General features: G+C 37.7%; 1 protein-coding gene across 2 annotated transcripts in view; it reads right to left on the bottom strand.

Moving 5' to 3' along the window:
• Positions 1–5,427: 5,427 nt before the first annotated feature.
• Positions 5,428–22,048, bottom strand: part of CDK5RAP1 (CDK5RAP1 mitochondrial tRNA methylthiotransferase) — a 30,394-nt gene continuing 13,773 nt past the window's right edge. The window contains exons 8-14 of one of the 2 annotated variants that reach the window (XM_039864086.1): positions 21,748–21,981; positions 21,414–21,511; positions 20,656–20,711; positions 19,444–19,574; positions 16,978–17,127; positions 9,378–9,518; positions 5,428–5,681 (exon numbers count right to left, since the gene is read on the bottom strand). In XM_039864086.1, coding sequence (XP_039720020.1) covers positions 5,601–5,681; positions 9,378–9,518; positions 16,978–17,127; positions 19,444–19,574; positions 20,656–20,711; positions 21,414–21,511; positions 21,748–21,981 — 891 coding nt within the window. In that variant the 3' untranslated portion in view covers positions 5,428–5,600. The remainder of the gene's footprint in view (positions 5,682–9,377; positions 9,519–16,977; positions 17,128–19,443; positions 19,575–20,655; positions 20,712–21,413; positions 21,512–21,747; positions 21,982–22,048) is intronic. The other variant, XM_039864087.1, reaches the window with a different exon arrangement.

Genomic DNA, 22,048 nt, shown 5'->3' on the forward strand with positions numbered 1-22,048 from the left:
TCCCTTATAGAAGAATCCTAAATGATCTGCACAGCTACTCCACCCTTTGGAGGTAGAGCATAACTTCTTACACCTTAAGTTTTGGCTACACATAGGGACTTTCCTCCAGAGAGCACAGTATGGAAGGGGAGAAAAAAGGAGCAACTTTACAGGAAAGAAATCTGACAAACAATACCTCAAGCCAGGTGCTCAAGGTCAACATTAACAGTGATAAAACACATAAAGAGTACATACCCTTATGATGTGATAAGAATAGCACTTTACCTCTGTGCTCTCCCTCAAAACATATAACTCCAATCTAATAATAAGAAAAACATGTGACAAATCTCAACTAAGAAAACACTGTACAAAATACTGACCAGTTCTCCTCAAAACTGTCAAGGTCATCAAAAATGAGGAAAGTGAGACATGATCACAACCAAGAGGAGACTAAAGAGACATGATGACTGAAGGTACTGTGTTATCCTAGATGGGATTCTGGAACAATAAAAGAGATTAGGAGAAAACTGAGGATATCTGAATAAAGTGTGGGCTTTAGCAAATAACATATTACCATTGATTTATTAATTGTAACAAGTGAACCACATTAAATTAAGATTTTATAATAGGGGAAAATGGGTGTGGGGTATAGAGGAACTCCCTGTACTGTCTCTGAAATAATTTTGTAAAACTAAATCCGTTCTAAAATTAAAAGCTTATAAACAAATAAACAAAACATTAATAAAAAGAAAGAAAAATAAAAGGACACAAGAACCAATCTGAAAGAGCTCCCAATTCCCAAATTGGGATCAATTTGAGCGACAGAATAAACATCATAGTGTAAACCAAAATACAAAGTAAACATCCATGAGGTCATACTGACATAAATAAATGATACAATAAATAAAAAAACAGGAGAAAAGAGGCAAGTTTTCCTGATAGAAAAATTCCAAATAATATGTGTAAACACTCCCCCTTTGGGAGGTGGAGCTTAATCTCCATCATCTTCCTGGGTAGATGGAACTTAGTGACTCACTTCTCAAGAATAAGAGTATAGAAAAGCAAAAACAGCAACTTTACAGTGAAGAAACACGGCAAACGGCACCTTAACCAGGTGATGAAGCAGGAATATTTACATCATGTTCTCCCTGATATGATTTGATGAAGAGGGTACTAATCACGAGAAGACATCAAAAAGTCCAAATTGAAGAACGCTCTACAGAATACCTCACCAGTACTCTTCAAAAGTATCAGAGCCATGTAAAACAAAGAAAGACTGAGGAACTTGCACAGATCAGAAGAGAATAAGGAGACATAACTAAATGTAATGTGGTATCTTAGACTGGATCCTAAAACAGAAAAGGTATAGTCATTAGTGGAAAAACTGGTGAAATCTAAATAAAGTTTGTATTTAGTTAATGGTAACATGACAGTATTAATTTCTTAGTTTTGACAAATGTATACTATAGCTATATAAAATGTTCACATCAGGGCAGCTGTGTGAAGGATTTAGGGGAACTCTTTAAACTAACTTTGCAACTTTTCTGGGTATCTAAAATATTCCAAAATAAAAAAAGAAATTAAATTAAAAAAACAAAAACCACCCAATGCCTGCCTACTATATTTAAATAAAATTCATCAGGCCTCAAAAGTCATGGACGTCTCCAAAGCCAACCTTTCCGATCCTATCTCACATCAGTCTCGTCTGCCCTCACAATGTTCCATCTACAGTAACCTCTCAGTGTCTTCAACCCACCAACTCACCAAGCTCTTTTTCCTACCATGAGATCTATGACACTTTATATTTCCAAAGATGGCACCAACAATATCTACCATCCCACGTGCTCTTGTAGAACCCAGCCACTTCCATCAAGAGGGGGAACCTAATTTCCCTTTTTTTGAATCTGACAGCAAAGGTAAGTTGCTTGTAATTCATAGTAGCTCCTCTTTTTTACCCTATATGATTTAAAAGAAAATTACATAAAACAATTACAAATCTATATTAAAAGGCACAAGATACATAAAGATGTATTTTAGAACAATAACAGCATAAAGGGGTGAGATAGAACTCCATAGGAGCAATGTTTTTGAATACTTCTGAAACTAAGTACCAGCTTAGGCATTTATAAATTAAGATGTTAATTATAATCCTCAAAGCAAATAAGAAAATAACTATATATGTATGTATGTATACACACATATATTGAAAAAAAAATAAAAGAGAATCAACATAGTCAACTAGAAAATATCTAACACAAAAAAAGGCCATAATAGAAGAGTCAAGGAACAAAAAGGCTATAAGATATATAGCATACAAAGAGCAAATCAACTGAAGTCACTCCTTATCAATAATTACAATAGATGTAAAAAGATTAATATCTCAACTTACAAGGCAGAGACTGGCTGAATGGATTAAAAGCAACATATGATCCAAATATATGCTGTCTACAGGAAACTTGCTTCAGAACCAAGGACATAAATAATTTGAAAAAGATATTTCATTTGAATGCTAACCAAAAGAGAACTGAAGAAGCTATACTAATATTATACAAAATAAACTTTAAACAAAATTGTTACAAGACACAAAGGATATTATACAAAAATAAAGGGCAATTCGCACCAAAATGATATAACAATTATAAACATATATATAGCTAACAAAAGAGCCCCAACATTTATGGAGCAAACTCTGACAGAATTGAAGAAAGAAACAGTTCAATAATAATACTGGAGACTACAACACACTACTTTCAACAGTAGAAAAAACAACTAGAAAAAAGATAAACAAGAAAATAGAAAATTTGGACAACACTATAAAACAACTAGACATAGCAAACATATCTAGAACATTCTACCATCAATAGAATACATATTCTTCTCAAGTGCACTTGGAACATTCTCCAGGATAGACCATATGTCAAATGACAAAATGATTCTCAATCATTTAAAAGGATTGAAATCATACAAGGTAACTACACTGACCACAATGGAATGAAACTTAAAATCTACAACAGATAGAAATTTGGAAAATTCAAAAAGATGTGGAAAATTAAACAATAAACTCTTAAACCAAAAATGGGTCAAAGAAATCAAAAGGAAAAATTAGAAAATAATTTGATATGAATGAAAACAAAAACACAACCTACCAAAACATAAGGGATACAGTAAAAACAGTGCTCAGGGTAAATTTATAGCTGTAAACACCTATATTAAAAGAAAGGAAGGAAGGAAGGGAGGGAGAGAGAGAGAGAGAGAGAGAGAGAAAGAAAGCGATTTCAAAGAAATCTCAAGAGAAATTTTTAAAGAGTTTAACTTAATAAAAATAAAAATACCACTTATCAAAATTAAGGAGATGAAACAAAAGCACTGTTTAGAGGGAAGTTTATGGTATTAAATGCATATATTAGGAAAGATGAAAGATGCAGAACCAATAATCTAAGCTTCCTTTGGAAACTTTTAGAAAAAGAAGAGCAAATTAGCCCAAAGTAATCCAAACTTCTTTTCTTTTACAAAATGAAAAGAGTAAGAATTAGAGCAGAAATCAATAAAATTGAAAACGAGAAATAAAGAAAAGTAATGAAACCAAAACCTTAAAAAGATCAATAACATTTAAAAGGTCAATAGCACTGATAAGCCAGTAGGCAGGCTAATTAAAGAAAAAAGAGAGAAGGCACAAGTTACTAATATTGAAAATAAAGCAAGGATACCACTACAGAACCTGTGAACACTAAAATAATAAAAAATATTATGAACAACTCTATGTCCACAAACTTGATAATCTAAATGAAAGGGACCAATTCCTTGAAAGACACTTGGTCAAAACACACACAAGAAAAATACACAATTTGGATAGACCTATATCTATTAAAGAAATTGAATCAATCAATAACTAATAACCTTCCAAAATAGAAAGCAGAAGGTTCAATGACTTCACTGGTTAATTTTAACAACATTTAAGGAAGAAATTATACTAATTCACTACGATCTCTTCCCTAAGGTAGAAGCAGAGGGACTGCTTCCTAACTCACTCTGATGCAAACATTACGCTAATACCAAAGCCAGACAAAGACAACACAAGCAAAGAACCTACAGACTAATATCTCTAGTAAACATAGATGCAAAAATCCTCAACACATTAACAGCAAATCAAATCCAACACTGTATAAAAAGAATTATAAATCACAACCATGTGGTAATTCATTATTTACTAAAGTCCATATATTTAAAAATAATTATGGGTTGTCTGTTGTCCCTTTGCAGTTCTATCATGTTTTGCTCCATGTATTTTGAAGCTCTCTTAATAGGTGAATAAACATTTAGAATTTTTATGTTCCCTAGATTAACTGACCCCTTTATCATTATGAAATGACCTTCTTTAAACCTGGTAATATTTTTTGCTTTGAAATTGTCTAATACTACATTAGACATACACTATATTACTGATACTCTCCCTCTTTATTGAGATTAAAATTCATATAGCATTAATTTCATACGTTATAGATACCTGTTATATTGTTCTAATTATTTATATGTATTTTTTTCATTAAAAGTAAAATAAAACGTCAAAACTTGTTTTAAAATGCCTTTTGAATTAAGAACTGAGGTGAGGAGCCATAAAAATGTTTTCCTCAGTAGAAGATGGACCTTGAGAGCAGAAACCAATCTTCCTGGGCCAAACCGGCACCTGAGGAAGAGGTTCCCAGCCTGGGGTTCCCAAATGTGGTCGTGCAGGTAAGTGTAAAGGGTCTAAAGGAGATCAAGGGCAGACACATAATAAAACCTCAGAACATCCTAACATGTACTGTCTGTTTTAGAAGCAAAATCAATGATTGCTTCCATTTGATAAGAACTTACTGTTTTCACTCTTTACGAGTGTAATCTCATTGAACTCCATATGAGATAAGCATTTTATTATTATCCCCATGTCACATGAGAAAACCCAGGCACAGAAGAATAAAGTTACTACTCAAGTTCACACAAGTTTTAAGCAATAAGTGGGGACTTGAACAAAAGTCCTCCTTACTCCAAGTATTCCATGCTATCGTCTTTTGGATTTTTTTTCATGATACCCACAAAATGACATAATCTTGTAGTGACAGCCTAAAAAAGAGGTGCAAAGCCCACCAAAAGAGACCTGATGGAGATAAGAGACCAGCAGAGGGAAATCCTCAGGTAAAATATGAGGATAAGGTGAGGAGATAAGCAGCTGAGTCATTGTCATCAAACCAAAATATAATCTAGAGCAGTTTTTCCCAAGCAAAGGTTTCTCTCCACCCTCCCCTCCCCTTCGTTCTCTAATTCCTGGGGTCCAGGGGAGAATACCAGAGAGGTTAGCAGTGTCCATAGCAGAAACTGGGTTGGGAAATACTTAACACAGACACTCTAGGGAAAATTCCAGAAACACTAACAAAGGCAAAAATGGAGTAAAAGTAGAGAGACAGGGACCACTTTAGTTTAGGTAAATTTAATGATTATAAAGGCTGTTCGTGTAGCAGCAAAGAGATGCATTTTCCATTTGACATAAAGTTATTTCGCCACTTATGGCTTGTCTTCAAAGCTTTATTACCTCTTTCATTAGTGACCAGTCATATCTCCCTTCCTGTTGGGAAGGACTGCTCAGGTCAACAATATGTTGAAGAGTCCTTCAAAGTGGTCCTGCAGAGAACACGTCCTTTAAGTGTCTGAGAGCTGGCAGAGGTGATCTGAAAGAAAACCAGTCAGGAAAAGGCAAGGTAAATAAGACTGTTCTACAGGGACTTAATATGGAGCCTGCAAGGAGGGGCCACCAAAAGGGACCTGATGGAGATGAAAGGCCAGCAGAGACTGCATGGTTCCTGTATGCCCCCAATCTTGGGAGGAAGAGACCTCTGATGCAATGGTAATGCATACAATTTAAGAAGTTCAAAAATAGGTCCCAAACAGCTTTTTTTCTCTTGGGAGGTAGTTCCTCCCCAGCACCAACCATAAAGTTCAGGTGTGAGCTGCACATCAAAGACCCTGCCCTCCTAACCCCACAGGTAAGCTGTGATCCAGGCTGGACTAGTTAGATCCTTCCTTAGGCTACTTACGGCCAAAATTTGGTGAAAAGGTTCTCTTTCCTCTTTGTGAGCTAAAAGCATGTGACCCCAAAGTTACCAGTGGTCTCATTTCTTACCATAAGAACAAATCAGTCCATTAGTAAATATTTATTGAGTGCTTATTATGTTCTAGGAATAGTCCTAAGTGCTAGAGATTCTGAGATGAACAAAACAGTTATTTACTCTAACCTCAAAGGAGCTTCCAGGGGAAAACAGACAATAAATATGTAAAGAAATAAACAAGGATGATTTCAGGCACTGAAAAGAGCTATAAATAAAAAATGGGCTGATGTGATAAATAGCAACAAGGACAAGATGGAGGGAAGCTGCTTTAGCACTACAGTGGCCAGAGAAGGAATCTCAAGGAGGTGACATTTGAGAGGAAATCTGAAGGTTTTGAAGAAGGCAGCCAGGAAAAGATGAAAAGCCTCCCAAGCAACACAGCACATGCAAAGTCTCTGACACTAGACTAGGTGTGAGGGACAAAAAGGGGGCCACCAAGGACGGAGGAGAGAGAATAAGAAGAGTGAAGGGGACATGAGGTTGGAAAGGTAGCTAGGACAATTCATATAAGGCCTTGGACACCTTGCATTTCATGCTGGCTCCAATCAGAGGAGGGCTTAAGCAGAGGAGTGATTTGGTTTAGAAAGATCACACTGCCTACTGTGGGGTAGACAGACTAGAGGAAGGCAAGAATGGAAGGAGGAAATATGAAGCCTCTGGAATTCTCATGCATGGCTAGTGGGAGTGTAAAATGGTACAATCATTTTGACTATTTCTATTATACAAACCCTATTACCCAGCAATTCCAAGCCATATACCCAACAGAAATAAATACATATGTGTACTAAAACACCTGTACAGAAATATTCATAGAAAATCTATTTATAATAGCTCCAAACTAGAAACAACAAAAATGGCCAACAACAGTACAATGCATAAATAGTGTTATATATATTCATATAATATGTGAGTAAGCTGGTAGAAATAATGATGAGACAATGAGGTTTCATTTAACTTTATCAATGAAATATAAGGCAGACATATGCTGAAACTAGGGTTTGGATAGGCAGATGAAGATTTAAGAAGAAAGAGAGAGGAAAAGTCAATTTACTAAGGAAATTTTCTAGGATCAGGATTTCAGAGGCATGCTCAGTGCTCATTTGGGTTTTATGGTCATGAATTTGAACTGAGTGCATTTGGTTTATGTGGAAGAGACTGTTAGTTATCTCCCAATATTTCTCCCTTTCTTCCTCAGTAACATAACTCCCAATTTTTAACTGGGCACATGGTCATTCAGAATGAAAACCACACTTCTCAGATACTTTGCAGTCTGGTGTGGTATGTTACTATAGTAGAAATAGTGCATAGAACTTCTGCAAAGTGTCCTGAGACGAAGAAGGCATGCCCTTCCCCTCCCTTCTACCTGATACCTAGGATACAGACAAGGTAGCTGAAGCAGCCATCTTGGATCACAATGCAACCTTCAGAATGGAGGCCATACACAGAGAACAAAAACAGAAGGAGCCTGGACCCTTGATGATCATGGAGCCATCGCAATCACCAGTCCTTGACCTTTCATATCTAGATATTTATGAGAAAGAGAACTCCTACCTTATTTAAGCCACTGTATTTTGCGTTTTCAATCATCATCATCTGACCTAATCTACGTAATACAGATTAACTGCATGCTTTTCCTCAGCAATGTTCAGCTGATAGGGTACAGATGCAGAGGAAGCAGATAATCACTTTTACCAGGGCTGGGGTTTAGCCAAATAAGCACCATAGACGAAAGAGAAACAAGACAATGAAATTTATGAGAGTGGCCCTAACACAGTCCAGAGACTCTAAGTGGAGAGAAATAAAGCAGCACAGACAGGCAACAGAGAGAAAGAGCTGATAGATCCCTGGTTCCACAGGCCCTCCTTCATTCTGATCCTTGCACTAAATCTTACTTGGGGGTCTATGTCACTTGGGAACAAAAGAGAGTAACCTCGTAATACAGGATGACATTTCCAACTTTCTTAACAATTAGAATTTTTCCATTTTACAAAAGAATATCATACTAACATTACAGCCTACCCACCAACCTCATTCCTTTTTTTAAGTAACCCTTAGCTACAGTGGAAAGAGTAGGAGGAGGTATGAGAAAGCAAATAAAAATTAAAGAAACAAATATTCAGAAAAGAGAAATAAGAAAATAAGGTAGTATTAAAAAAAATGGAGAATCCTACGAGAGAGTGTTTCCAGATCAACCACATTACTGCCTAGTAGAAATTACTCTTTATTTAGGAAATTCCTAGGTAACATTTAAGTAAGACAATCCCCAGTCAGGACAAGGACAGAAGGAAATGGGATCATAAAGTCTCCCACAAGCAAACTGATTGTGTTGTAAGTTTTTGTCAGATGAACAGAAAAGAAAAATTCTAAGTGTTGGCAAATTTTCAGGCCAATCTAAAGAGGTTATGTGCCAGGAGAATGAGCCTCCCTCAGCTGCAAGCCATGGACCATAGCTCCCATGACTCATGATGGAGATAACGGTAAAAGCAAGTAAAGAAGGCAGAGCAGAGGGTAAGGCACTAAGAAATAGGTAAGAACACAAAACACTAATCATCATCAGCAGGAAAACAATTACCCTCTCTACATCTCTCTCTATTGCAGATGCTCCAGAGCTCAGTATTGGAGAAGCAGCTTTGTTCCTCCCCACCTCATCAGTATGTGTCCTGCCAGCCTCTCGTTCTGGGACAAGTGGACATGAGGACCAGGAGGAAAGGAAGATGGCAGTAGCAGACCTATGGTAGTATAAGAAGAAAAAGAGGAAGGAAGAAAGTAAAGGAAAAAGAGAAGAAAGGAAGACTATCCCCAGTGAAAGGGGGAAAAGAAGGGGAAATCTCACAGCCAATCACTTAGATCTGCTAGTCCAGGGAAGGAGCCCAGGAAACTAGAACACATGTAAGTTAGCAATGTCTAAAGCATCAGAGACCTTGAAGGGCATGGTGATCTGACAGAGAGAACTATGAACTCACTCAAAATCACTTATACTTCCCGGCCTTTCTGGTGCAGAAAACTGCATGCTACAATGTACTCCAACCTCACCAAATTCCCAAAAAGAACCCTTCTGGGGCAGGAGAGAAGAGAACCAAAAAGGCATTAGTTAGAAACAATCCAATATTCAATTCAAGGTGCCTTTCTACTTTTCAGGTTGAGAAGAGATTTTTACTTTAATAAAGAATTTCTCTAGGAAAAAATTTCATTCCCCTAAATTATCATATCTAACAGCCATTTCACAGTGCAAACCAAAAGCCCAAAAGGACACCTTACCTTAACCAGCACATAGTCCCCAGGCTGAGCTCTGACCCTGAGCCCAGAGTTAGTGACATCCTCCATCTCTACATCAGGGAATATCACCTTAAGGTTTCCATCATTCCGGCCGCACAGGTCAGTGGGAGAGCGTTTACTGAGCTGTAGAAAGAATAGAGACTTTATGAATCTGTCACAGTCATCAGTTCTTGGAAAGGAGAAATTATGCCTTCTCTGTCTCAGATCCCCAAGGGTCTTGCTCACAGAGCATTCCTTAACCAAGGAATCACTGAAGAAGACTAAGTGTTTACCACGGCTCCATCAACAATGGCAGTGCATGGCACACAACAGAAACTCAGTAAAGTTTTGCTGACTCTACATTAATGAATTACTCAATCAATGAGTCTTTGATTACAGAATGACCTTCAGCAGGAATGGACCTCCAACAGGCCTAAAGCCAAAGACATATGGGTAATGCACTTGACAAATCGACTTTCACTTTATCCAGTTTCGAAGTAATCACTCAGGAATGTCCTGGGGTTGTTTGGCTGAGTTACTTGCCCCTAATGAATAAGCAGACTCGAAGCCAGAGTCTCCATCACAACATGCAAAAGACAGGGCCAGGAGAATAATAAAACCAGAATGATGGAATTAACTTCTGGAATATATATAAGTATTTCTCTTCTAGTCATGATGAAGTGACAAGAACCAAATTTATCCTCCAGCCTTAAAAAACTAGGAAACTGGACAAAATGTGTGAAACAACTACTTTCAGATATTGGACAATAGAGATCGGATCAAGACTGTGATCTCCAAGAGAAGGAAAACAAATGAAGCCTTCCAATCCCTGTGCATTGTGCTAGAAGGCACACAGCAGACAAGGAAGCAAAGTAAGGAGAGAGATCTCAAGGCAGAGAATGGTGATTCTCCCTGGAATGAGGAAAGAAGGATCAGAGTTCAGGGAGCCTGCAACAGCTAGAAATTGTGGAACAAGTTCTAGACAGAAGGCAGCTAAGCAGGAAAAGAGCTATACAAATGTGCAAAAGGATCCCCTGAGTCTCTGCTGAATACTAGTACATGCTTCCATAGAGTGAAATTCTGTGAAGTCAGGCAAAGAAAGTAAACTAGAAACTGTCAACTGATCAGCTCCCAGAGGTCACATGGGGCTGGGAATCATTTAATCAAATAATTAACCAAACAGTCCTCATTGATTCCCTGGGACATGCAGTAGTGACTCCAGAAGAGTCACACCTTAGTAATGAGACTAAACTATCCCTAGAATAAAAAAATTTTACTAACAAAGCTTAAAAACAAGTCTTGAAAGAATCAAACTGAACTATAGTAACATCACTATCTATCAGAACAAAGACTATCACAAAATCCATACACTTAAAAATGTACATTGCAATAACCACCATCCAATCAAAAATCACTAGATATGCCCAAAACAGAAAAATGTGACCCATAATCAGGAGAAAAGTCAGTCCATATAAACAAACCAAGGCAGTCCCTGTCCAGATGGCAGAGTAGGTAAATGCTATGCTTGCCTCCTCCAATAACCTGCTAAATTACAGAACAGTGACCCTTAAGAACCACCTGAAGTCTAACTGAAAAGAACTCCTATAATAAAAGATATAAAGAAGAAACCACATCAAAACCTGTGGGAGGGGTGGAGATGCAAAATGGGCTGGTCCCACACCCATGTATGGCAGTTAAGATTTAGGAGGGATATCTCAGCTTCAGAGGTTACCCCAAGGAGCAAAAGGTCCCAGCCCTATACCAAGCTCTCCATTCCAGAGCATCAGTGCCGAGAATAGTCCCCACAACATCTGTCTGTGAAAATCAGCGGGGACTCCACCTGGGTGAGACGAAGGGCTGCTGTAGAACCAAATGTCCTCTTAAAGGGCCCATGCATGGACTCACTTGCTCACAAACACTCGCCCTAAGCTCCAGCAAAGGGACAGCAGCTCAAAAAGCACCAAGGACATATGGGAGAAATTGATTTGTGTGACTTCAGTGCAAGAGCTGGAAAGACAGTTGTCTCCCAGACAGAAGTACTTGTAGGCCAATGTTCCCTTATTGAGCCCTTCCCCACACAACCCGCAGGCAGAAGCAAGCACCAAGTTTGAATCTCCATCAGCCTGGCTAACACCACTCATCCCATCCTGATGATTCCCTGAGATTCTGACCCACTTAAGCTGCGCACCAGCCGAATCTCTTTCAGCAGCTATTCCTCACAAACAGCCAGCCTCAGGCCATGCTGCAGACTTTCCTAAAATCTCTGAAAGGTCCACAAACCCCAAACAAGCAGTTGCTGGCCTTAATATCCCTGTACCTCTTGCTGAGCAGACCCTAACGCAATGTTAATGACATCTGGTCTCAGTTCCGCAGCATATCCTCTCCCGGGAGTCTCTAAACCCATCACAAGCAGCTACAAACCACAGAACACTTTGTAGCTCCTACAAGATGGCCCCAGGCCAGCCACAGGCAGCCACTGACCTTGGCCTGCACCAAAGCCCCTCCCAAAAGGCCCCAAAACCAACACACCCAGTGGCGAGCTTCAGACTATATCATAGCACCACCCAATTAGCTCTACAAATGACACACCCAAAGAGTAGACTTAGAAGGCACCAGAGCCCTGCTAAAGCGAATCCTGCTCAGTAAGGTCAGCCTCTGCACAACAACTCATCTGCTATAGTCACATTCAATCTTCACAGCCCATCAACCTGATGGTCAATCCCACCCACTGACATGCCAAACGCAATCAAGGTCAACTACAACAGGAGAGCACACACAATCCACACAAGGGACACTCCTATACCACCCAGCTCAGGTGGCCAAGGAGACTGTGGCACTGGGCACCATAGGACACCTACTATATAAGACCACCCTGCCAAGACTAGGAGATGAAGTGTAGCAGCCTGATCCTACCTGACTATTTCCTGCTCGAATGAGTTAGTTCCTGACTGCACCACGCCTCCATCCCAGGACTCTCCAGCTGATGCAGCAGTCCAAAACAGTCCGAAAACCTGCTTAAACGATTAAGCCACTTTCCTTATAGTTTGGCAGCCAATCACTGTTCTCCTTAAGCTCTCCTTCCTTATATGGAATATCTATAGCTGTGTAGGAATGCAAAAGTACAAGATTGTATAAAACTGCCCGCCATGTTACAATTGGGGCTCAACCTTTGGATAAGAATCCAATGAGCCGGTGCCGGCATTAATAAACGCTGCTTCCTGCTTATAGCCTTGGTGTCCCATCTCTCTGTTCGAAAATCCTGCAACAGCAGCAGATCTACCTAACACATAAAAACAAACACAGGGAGGCAGCCAAATGAGGAGACGAGGAAACATGTCTCAAATGAAAGAATAGGACCAAACTCCAAAAAAAGAACTAAATAATATGAAGGCAAGCAAACTACCAGATACAGAGTTCAAATCACTGGTTTATAAGGATGCTCAATGAACTTAGGGGAAGACTAGATTAACTCAGTGATAATTTACATGAAGAGATAGAAACCATAAAAAAAGAACCAGTCAGAAATAAAGAATACGAAGAATACAATAACTGAAATAAAGAATACATTAGATGGAATCAACAGCAGATTAGATGAAGCAAAGGATCAAATCAGTGATTTGGAAGACAAGATAGTAGAAAACGTCTAATTAGAACAGCAAAAAGAAAACATCTAATTAGAACAGCAAAAAGAAAACATCTAATTAGAACAGCAAAAAGAAAAAAGAATTTTTAAAAAATGAGGACAGTTGAAGGGACCTCTGGGACAACATAAAGCATAACAATATTCATATCATATGGTACCAGAAGGAGGAGAGAGAGAATAAGAGACTGAAAATCTATTTGAAGAAATAATGACTGAAAACTTCCCTAACCTAGCAAAGGAAATAGGCATAGAGTCCAGGAAGCACATAGTACCAAATAGGATAAATCCAAAGAGGCCCAGGAAAAGACACAGCATAATTAAAATGCTGAAGGTTAAAGACAAAGATAGAATCTTAAAAGAAGCAAAAGAAAAGCAGTCAGTTACATACAAGGGAACCCCCATAAGACTGTCAGCTGATTTCTCAACAGAAACTTTGCAGGCCTGAAGAGATTGGCACAAAGGACCTACAACAAAGATTACTCTATCCATCAAGGCTATCATTTAGAATTGAAAGAGAGATAAAGAGCTTCCCAGACAAGAAAAAGCTAAAGAAGTTCATCACCACAAAACCAATATTACAAGAAATGTTAAAAGGACTTCTCTAAGGAAAAAAAAAGATCAAAAACATAAATAATAAAATAGCAATCACTATATACCTATCAATAATTACCTTAAATGTAAAATGATTAAATACTCCAATCAAAAGACACAGAGTGGCTGAATGAAAAAAATAAGACCCACACATATGCTGCCTATAAGAGACCACTTGAGATTGAAAGACAAGCACAGACTGAAAGTAAAGGGATAGAAAAGATATTTCATGCAAATGGAAACAAAAATAAAAAAAGCTGGGTAGCATTCTTAAATCAGACCAAACAGACTTTAAAACAAAGGCTATAGAAGAGACAAGGAAGGACATTTCATAACAGTAAAGGGATCAATCTAACAATAGGCTATAACCCTTGTAAACATTTATGTGCCCAACACAGGATCACCTAAATCTATAAAGCAAATATTGACAGGCATGAAGGGACAGAATCAGCAATACAGTAATAGTAGGGCACTTTAACACCTCACTAACATCAATGAATAGACCTTCCAGACAAAAAACTCAACAAGGAAAGAGAGACCTTAAGTGCCACATTAGATTAGATGGGTTTAACTGATATTTTTAGAGCATTTCCCCAAAAGCAACAGAATATACATTCATTTCAAGTGCACATGAAACATTTTCCAAGACAGACTACAAAAGAAATCTCAATAAATTTAAGATTGAAATCATATCAAGAGTCTTCTACTACAATGGTATAAAACTAGAAATCAATTACAAAAAAAACCTCAAAAACACACAAACACATGAGGCTAAATAATGTTACTAAACATGAATGGGCTAGCAAAGAGATCAAGGCAGAAATCAAAAGATACCTAGTGACAAATGAAAATGAAAGCACAATGACCCAAAATCTATGGACACAGTGGAAGCAGTCCTAAGAGGGAATATCACAGCAATACAGGCTTACTTCAAGAAACAGAAAAATCTCAAATAAACAATCTAACCTCACACCAAAAGGAACTAGAAAAGTACAGCAAAGAAAGCCCGAACTGAGTAGATGGAAGGAAATAATAAATATCAGAGCAGAAACAAGTCTAAATAGTGTCTAAGAAAATAAATAAATAAAGGTCAGTAAAACCAAGAGCTGATTCTTTGAAAAGATAAATAAAATTGATAAACCTTTAACCAGACTCAGAAATAAAAGAGAAGTGACAACTGACACCACAGAGATACAAAGGATTATAAAAAAAATACTAAGAAAAATTTTATGCCAACAAACTGTGCAATCTGGAAGAAATGGATAAATTCCTAGTAACATACAATCTTCCAAGACTGAGTCAAGAGGAAATTGAAAATCTGAATAGATCGATAACCATTAATGAAATCAAATCAGTAATCAAAAAACTCCCAACAAACAAAAGTCCTGGACCAGATGGCTTCACAGGTGAATTTTACTAAACACACAAAGAAGAATTAACACCCACCTCTCTCAAACTATTCCAAAAAACTGAAGAGGAGGGAAGGCTCCCAAGTTCATTTTACGAGGCCAACATTACCCTGATTCCAAAACCAAAGACATTACAAAAAAATTACAGGCCAATATCCTTGATGAACACAGAAACAAACAACAAAATATTAGCAAATCGAATTTAGCAAAACATTAAAAAGATCATACACCATGATCAAGTTTATTCCTGGGATGCAAGGTTGGTTCAATATCCACAAATAAATTGACATGATATACCACATAAACAAAATGAAGGATAAAAATCATATAAGCACATCAATAAATGCAAAAAAAGCATTTGACAAAATCCAGCATCCATTTAAGATAAAAACTAAGTGAAAAAAGGGGTAGATAGAGGGAACATACCTCAACTAATAAAGGCTATATATGACAGAGCCACAGCTAACCTCATACTCAACCGTGAAAAGCTAAAAGCAATTTCCTTAAGATGAGGAACAAGACAAGGATGTCTACTTTCTCCACTTTTATTCAACAAATATTGAAGTCCTAGCCACAGCAGTCAGAGAAAAGACATGTACAGATCTCCACAATCACAGCTGATAACCTAAATTACAAAGCATTTAGTGAGGCAAACACCTTTTAGAGTATTTCACCAGCTCAGCATCACCATCCATCGGCCACTGCTAGACCAGATCACAGCAAGAGCGTATATTGATCAGATTCCCTCTCCTAGAAATTTGAATTGGGGCTAAGAGACAAAACTTTGATCTGTGAATAGCTGGAACTATAACATGTAAATGTAAGAACTATAAGATCGCTCTATTCTGTTACACAGATGAAGAAGCAGGAAAAGTTGGTCTAAGGAGGAAGAGACAAGAAAGTCTGAGCCTCGATGGCTTCCCGGGCTGAGTAGAGTCCCTTCCAAACACTTGGCAGTATTCCTGCCCCTGGGCTCCATAAGATATTCCTTAAATTTTATACCAAAAAAAAAAACTCGTTTTGGCTTAGACTGAATGGTTTGAACAAATTTCTCATTGTTACTCACTACTAGGGAGTCCTAACAAACACAGATACCAGCCAATTGGTGGCTTTGATGCTGCCATATCCTACCACATGGAACAGGACTCTCCTTTCCCAAACCAGGACTAGGAAAGAGTCACAGAAAGGGCCCTGTCTCTCTCCTTCCCCTCCTCTCCACTGACTACAGCATGCAGTTTCACAAAAGGTTAGGTTCCCAAAATCACCCCTTATTCAATCTACTTAGTGCTCTCTCTAAATGTTGGTTAAGTTCCCAGGCTTGACTACAGAAGCCTAGAGGAACCACAAACTTAATGAAACGCAGTACATTTCTAAGAAAGTGTGATTTTAAAAAAGGATTAAAGACAGACAGTGAAATTGATTCTAAAAATATATATATGCTACTGCTTCCAGAAATAAATGGGGAAATCAAGACATTCTAAGATGATGGAAAACAAAGAGAATCTGCTACCAGAGTGTCTAGAGAAAGTTCTCTAAATGGAAAAGAAACAACAAAAGAAAGAATCCTGGAATATCAGGAAGGAAAAAAAAAACATACAATGATATGATTATCTATATAGAAAATTCCAAGGAAACTGCCAAAAAAAAAAAAACTCCTAGAACTATTAAGTGAATTCAGCAGTGTCAAAGGACACAAGATGAACATACAAAATTCAATTATTCCTACATAATAGCAATGAACACATGGACACCTGAAATTAAAAACACAACAGCAATTACAACAGAACAGCCAAAAAAAGAACCATTCAGAATACTTAGGTGTAACTCTAACAAACATGTACTATATCTATATGCTGAAAACTACAAAAACAAAAACAAAAAAGATCTAAATAAAGAGATAAATACTGTGTTCTAAAAAACAAAAAATGAACAAAGTATATGTATATACATAAGATCTCACCCCCTCCACCAGCACTAGCTGGGTACAACCCACAGATGTCTTGTTGGCTTTTGTTGCTTCTTCTCGGAAGACAGTGATAAGTTCCTCCAAACGCCTTAATTTTACCTCTTCCGGAACATCATCCTTCAGCCTGTGATATGCCCGCGTCTTCTATTAAAAAAAAGAGAGAGAGAGAGAGAAGTCACCAAGGCCCTATAAAATCCATTCTTGAGACATAGAGGGGGACCATGTTCATTCCACCTGCAAGTTACAGACATATGTACAGAAAATCCAAGCTATGCCATGAAGGTTCTCTAGCTCTGGGAGCCTTCTAAGAGAAAAAGGTAACTATGCAGTAAAGTCACTGTTTTTGTAAGACTTAAATTCAAAATTTAGCACATGAAAATCACAGACTCAAAATTGTTCTTGAAATTTTTATAGGATACAAATGTAACCTTTATCCTTATCCTTAAGCTATCCTAAGGATAAAAATTATACTTGTGCATATACAAAATAACTCATGTACCAGGTTACTCAGCCATACAGTTTATAAAGTCACAAGATGCAAAAGCAGCCTAAATGTTTTGTAACTAGGTAACTAGTAAACAAATTATGATTTAGTTACTTAACAGAGTATTACACAGCTGTTAAAAGGAATGAGATAACTTTATATATACTGATATGATTGCTCTCCAAAATATACTCTTAACAGAAATAAGCAAGGTACAGGTGAACATGTACAATAACTTTGGTGTAGAAAGGGTATAAATATGTTTATAAATACATGAAATATCTCTGGAAGGTTGCAGAAGAAATTGCTAAGAGTGGCTGCCTTCAGGGAAAGAGCTGAAAAACTAGGCATCCTGGGAAGAACTACTTCTCACTACATGATTTTAACCTCTTAAATTTTATACCATTAGCATGTATTACCTAGTTCCACCCCTCAAAAAGGAAACTTTATCCTTGAAAAGCCTTTACATTATCCAAAACCACAGTGTACATATATGTTTATATATTAAATATATCTTTACCTTATGTACATGAGCTCATAATACAGTTTGAGAACCACTGAGTTATACAAAAGTATGGAATGAGAAACCAGTATACCAAAGTCTGGACATTCAAATCAATCCGTCTTTGAGAGAATTACCAAATCCACAGAGGAAAATGGAGAATGGGTAGAGAATCCTAAAACAGAATTCTCTTAGTGGGTTTATTCTACTGCTTTATTATTAACAATTTACCTCTATTGTGCACTTTACAAAGCACTATTCTATGTGCTTTATACATCTTATTTAATCCTCAAAACAACCTGAAGTTGATACTAATGTTACCCCCATTTCACATGAAGAAATAAAGGACCTTTCCCAAGGTCACATAGTTAATTGAGAGAGGAGCAATTTAAGTGCTTGCCTTCATCTACTAGGCTACTCGATTAAGTCTCTAAAACTTTAACTCTAACCTAGGAATTAAATTCCAAATATGAACACTCATATTCAATGCCCACAGGATATGCTTCCACAACACAATGAAAACCCATTTCCCAAATCTAACATTATAAAGAATTTCTCTTGCATGTTTATGATGTCTATGGAAAAGAAGCAAAGTGGAACCCAACAAACAGCTCCTCTGAAACTTCATCCCTGAAATAATTCTGTAAGAGATATAAATATACAAAATGGCCCACTCATACTGCCTATAGAACACTAGGCAGTGGGCTTTAAAAGGTATAAATTAGCTTGATTGATGGCAGCTGAGTTGATAGTAGATAAAGTCATAGATTCATTCATTCATCAGTTAGCTTTCCTGAATCCATGGGCACAGAGGCGCCTCAGCCTCCAGTCTAAACACAAGGCAAGCTGGCCCCAAGGTGACTGCAGAGATGAGACATGACCCAGGCAACAGATCCCTATCACCAAAAAAATAGCAGCAGACCAGGACTATCCTCTCTCTGCAAGAAATATCCATTACTCTCCCTTTCCTTCCGTGTCTCCTTTTGTACTGTTTACCTGGGAATCTGTGTTATAGGGCACACTCTAAAGTGAACATCAGTGAGTTCACTTGGCCTAGAAAAATGGAAACTAAAAATAGATGAAGATGGCTGGGAGGCTGACAAGGGGCCTCTGTAAAACAAATCACATCTGTTGGCCAAAAAAGTTCTGAACGTTGAGAAATAATTTTAGGTTTGTTATAAAGTGAATAATGTCCCTCCCTCCACATTCAAATTCTAAACAACCTAATTTAAAATATTCTAATAAAAAGTATATTGGTACAGGTAATTATTTTTTATCTCAAATTGCTGAATTATGTAAAACAGCAGACAGGTTAATCAGAAAAAATAAAGAAATGAATGGTAAGATCCTATGGTTTTTCAAAGACTACCTTTCTGCCACTTTCTTTTCTTCCCAGTTATCTGTAGTCAGCTAATGGTCAAGAATGATGTCATTCTCAGCACAGAAGTAGCTCCTCCCCCATGCCAGAGCTCACCTGTCTCATGCTGTAGGCAAAGAGGAAGCCCATGTTGTACTGAACTTCCTGAAGCAAAGATACCGTCTGGAGGTGATCTTCCTCTGTCTCACCACAGAAGCCAGCAATGAAATCACTGCTGAGGCTCACACCTGCCAACACACAATGAAGGACAGCACGCCACTGCTGCTTATCTTCAAAAGAGGCCTTTGGTACTCATGGGCTATAGAGGGAGGAACAGCAACTGTAAGGCCTTTCCTGGAGCTATTCGGCCCATGTACAGGTATAATTGAACAGTCACTGTAGAACAAGCGGGGGGACAGGCCTACTTATCTACAATGTTCCCATGCCAGAGCCAGGTTTCTCAGTCTACATTCCCCTCAGCACTAGAAAAGGTATTTTAACTTCAAATGTGGGATTTAGGGATATAGTAGGAATCCACATTTTCAAAATGGTCTTGCTTTTACTGGTGAAAATATTGCAGTGCCCCATACAAATATACTTTTGAAGTTAGTTTTACATAATGTTCATTTAAGATGGTAACAATGACTAGTTACTGAATACTTACTAAGTGCTACACTTTACTATCTATTTAACTCAACTTATTTAATTATCCCAATTATCTAATGGGGTAAGTACTATTAACTGCATATCACAGATGAGGAAACTGAAGCCCAGAGAACCTCCACACTATCCTGCCTCATCAAAAATGAAAGTATTTGTGCATAATACAAGTTACAATAATTAGAAATTTGGGGGGGGGTAATGTAGACATTGTCGACAAAATTTAAAAAGACTAGAGACTAATTTTATTAGGAGGAAAGAACAAGAGAAAAAAGAGTATAAGTTAAGATAAATAGGAAAAAAATTACCTCTAAGTACACATTTTTAAAGATATGAATTGCCCCCAAATCAGAACTAATTTAGACTATACGTAACTTTGCCAACTAATGAAAAAATACATCTCTCCCATATGTTCAGAAACACAAAAACTATAGAAATCTCTTTAGCCTTGAGGCCTCAAGCTGATCTAAACCTCTGAGTATTTCTAGCAAGACCAAGACATTAAAAAATCAGAAAGAAGTAAAGAGAGAAAGAGATAGAAATGAAGAGAAGCAAAACAAGTATACAAGGCGTTACAAGGTATTGCCACAGGTGTTGCCTGTATCTGACCAAGAAGACTGCGGCCACTGGTAGAGTAACATGCTTAGCAGAGTACATTTTTAAACGTACCTGGAATAGACTCTCTGATATGATGAATTAACTCCACATAAGCTTCTCTAGAATAGCTGCAATAAAGAACAAAAAGAAAAGGCTTAGATGAACCAATCTTCTTTTAATAAATGCTATAAAAAGATAACTATGAATTACCACATGTAATCGCTTCTCACCCACAGAGGACAGTACAAAAGTAGGTTAAAGTCTCCAAAAGATCCATTACGATCCAAATCTTGTACTGTAACCTAATGTAGGGCCTATGAATTTTTAGTTCAAGAACATAAACTATTTTAAATAGCCTTTTGTATTTAACTAATACGTGAGGACAGATTAAACACTTAAGAGGATCTCTAACTCTTTGCCAGTGTCAGAAACAAGGCAAAACACTAGTTCCATACAGCTTCCCATCTGTCACATTCTCCTTTCAGTCTTATCTCTGCAATACTTGTTCCCAAAGTAAGTGAACACATAGAGCTACACTTAAATTCCAGCACCTAAGAACTTTAATGTTAACAGCTAAAAGATCAAAATCTTATAGTGTGCCACACAGTAGGGCTTAATTAAAATAGGCTAAACAAATGAATGATCCAGTCCTTAGTCTATACTTACAGAGTGAACGAGAGCTAATTACAATGTCCATGGGTTTACTCACGTAATAAATATTTATTGAGGAGCTACTACATGCCACAAACTACAATAGGTTCTTTAGACACTGTCTAGTCCTTAAGGAAACATGGAAAAGTACAGGATACCCCTCCCCAAGCAAGTCTGACCCCCTTCGCATGGCATCCAATACACGGCTGCTTCCACTCTGGGCTGGTAGGTGGATCTGTTTACAGATATTGTCTCTCTCATGAATCAGCTGCAGAACCTGATCAAATAGAACACATTAAAGGTCATCAAAGTCTCCCCAAAGAATCTTGCAGAAAGGAATACCACCCCTACTATTCTCCAAGGTTAATTTCCAAATAATTAAGAAGCTGATTAAACCAAACACATGAATTACCCAAATCCTTTACTTTTGTTCATACTATGTTCTGTCTGTACCAGACAGAGATGCTTAAGGATACTGATTCCAGTTTGACACAGTTAACAACAGACACTCACCTCATCAGGAAAGTCCTTGGGGTGGGGAGAGGTGAAACGGATCCTCATTTCAGGATCTATTCTGGAGACCTGATCCAGAAGATGAGCAAAACGAAGGCCCCCTTGCTTGATTTTATAGTTGGCTGAGAAGCCACGGCTAAGGTTGGTGGACACTGCTGCGCTGTTGAAATGGACCTCTGAATTGTCCCGAAAACTATTAACATTCTGACCAAGTAGTGTCACCTCTTTCAGCCCCTGAAAAGAGGAAAAAAATGTATATTGGAAGCAATTTAAAAACTAGTGTGGTAGCTTTATGTCAAAT

Source organism: Pteropus medius, unplaced genomic scaffold (assembly GCF_902729225.1).
Source record: "Pteropus medius unplaced genomic scaffold, Ma_sr-lr_union100, whole genome shotgun sequence".
Taxonomy (NCBI): Eukaryota; Metazoa; Chordata; class Mammalia; order Chiroptera; family Pteropodidae; genus Pteropus; species Pteropus medius.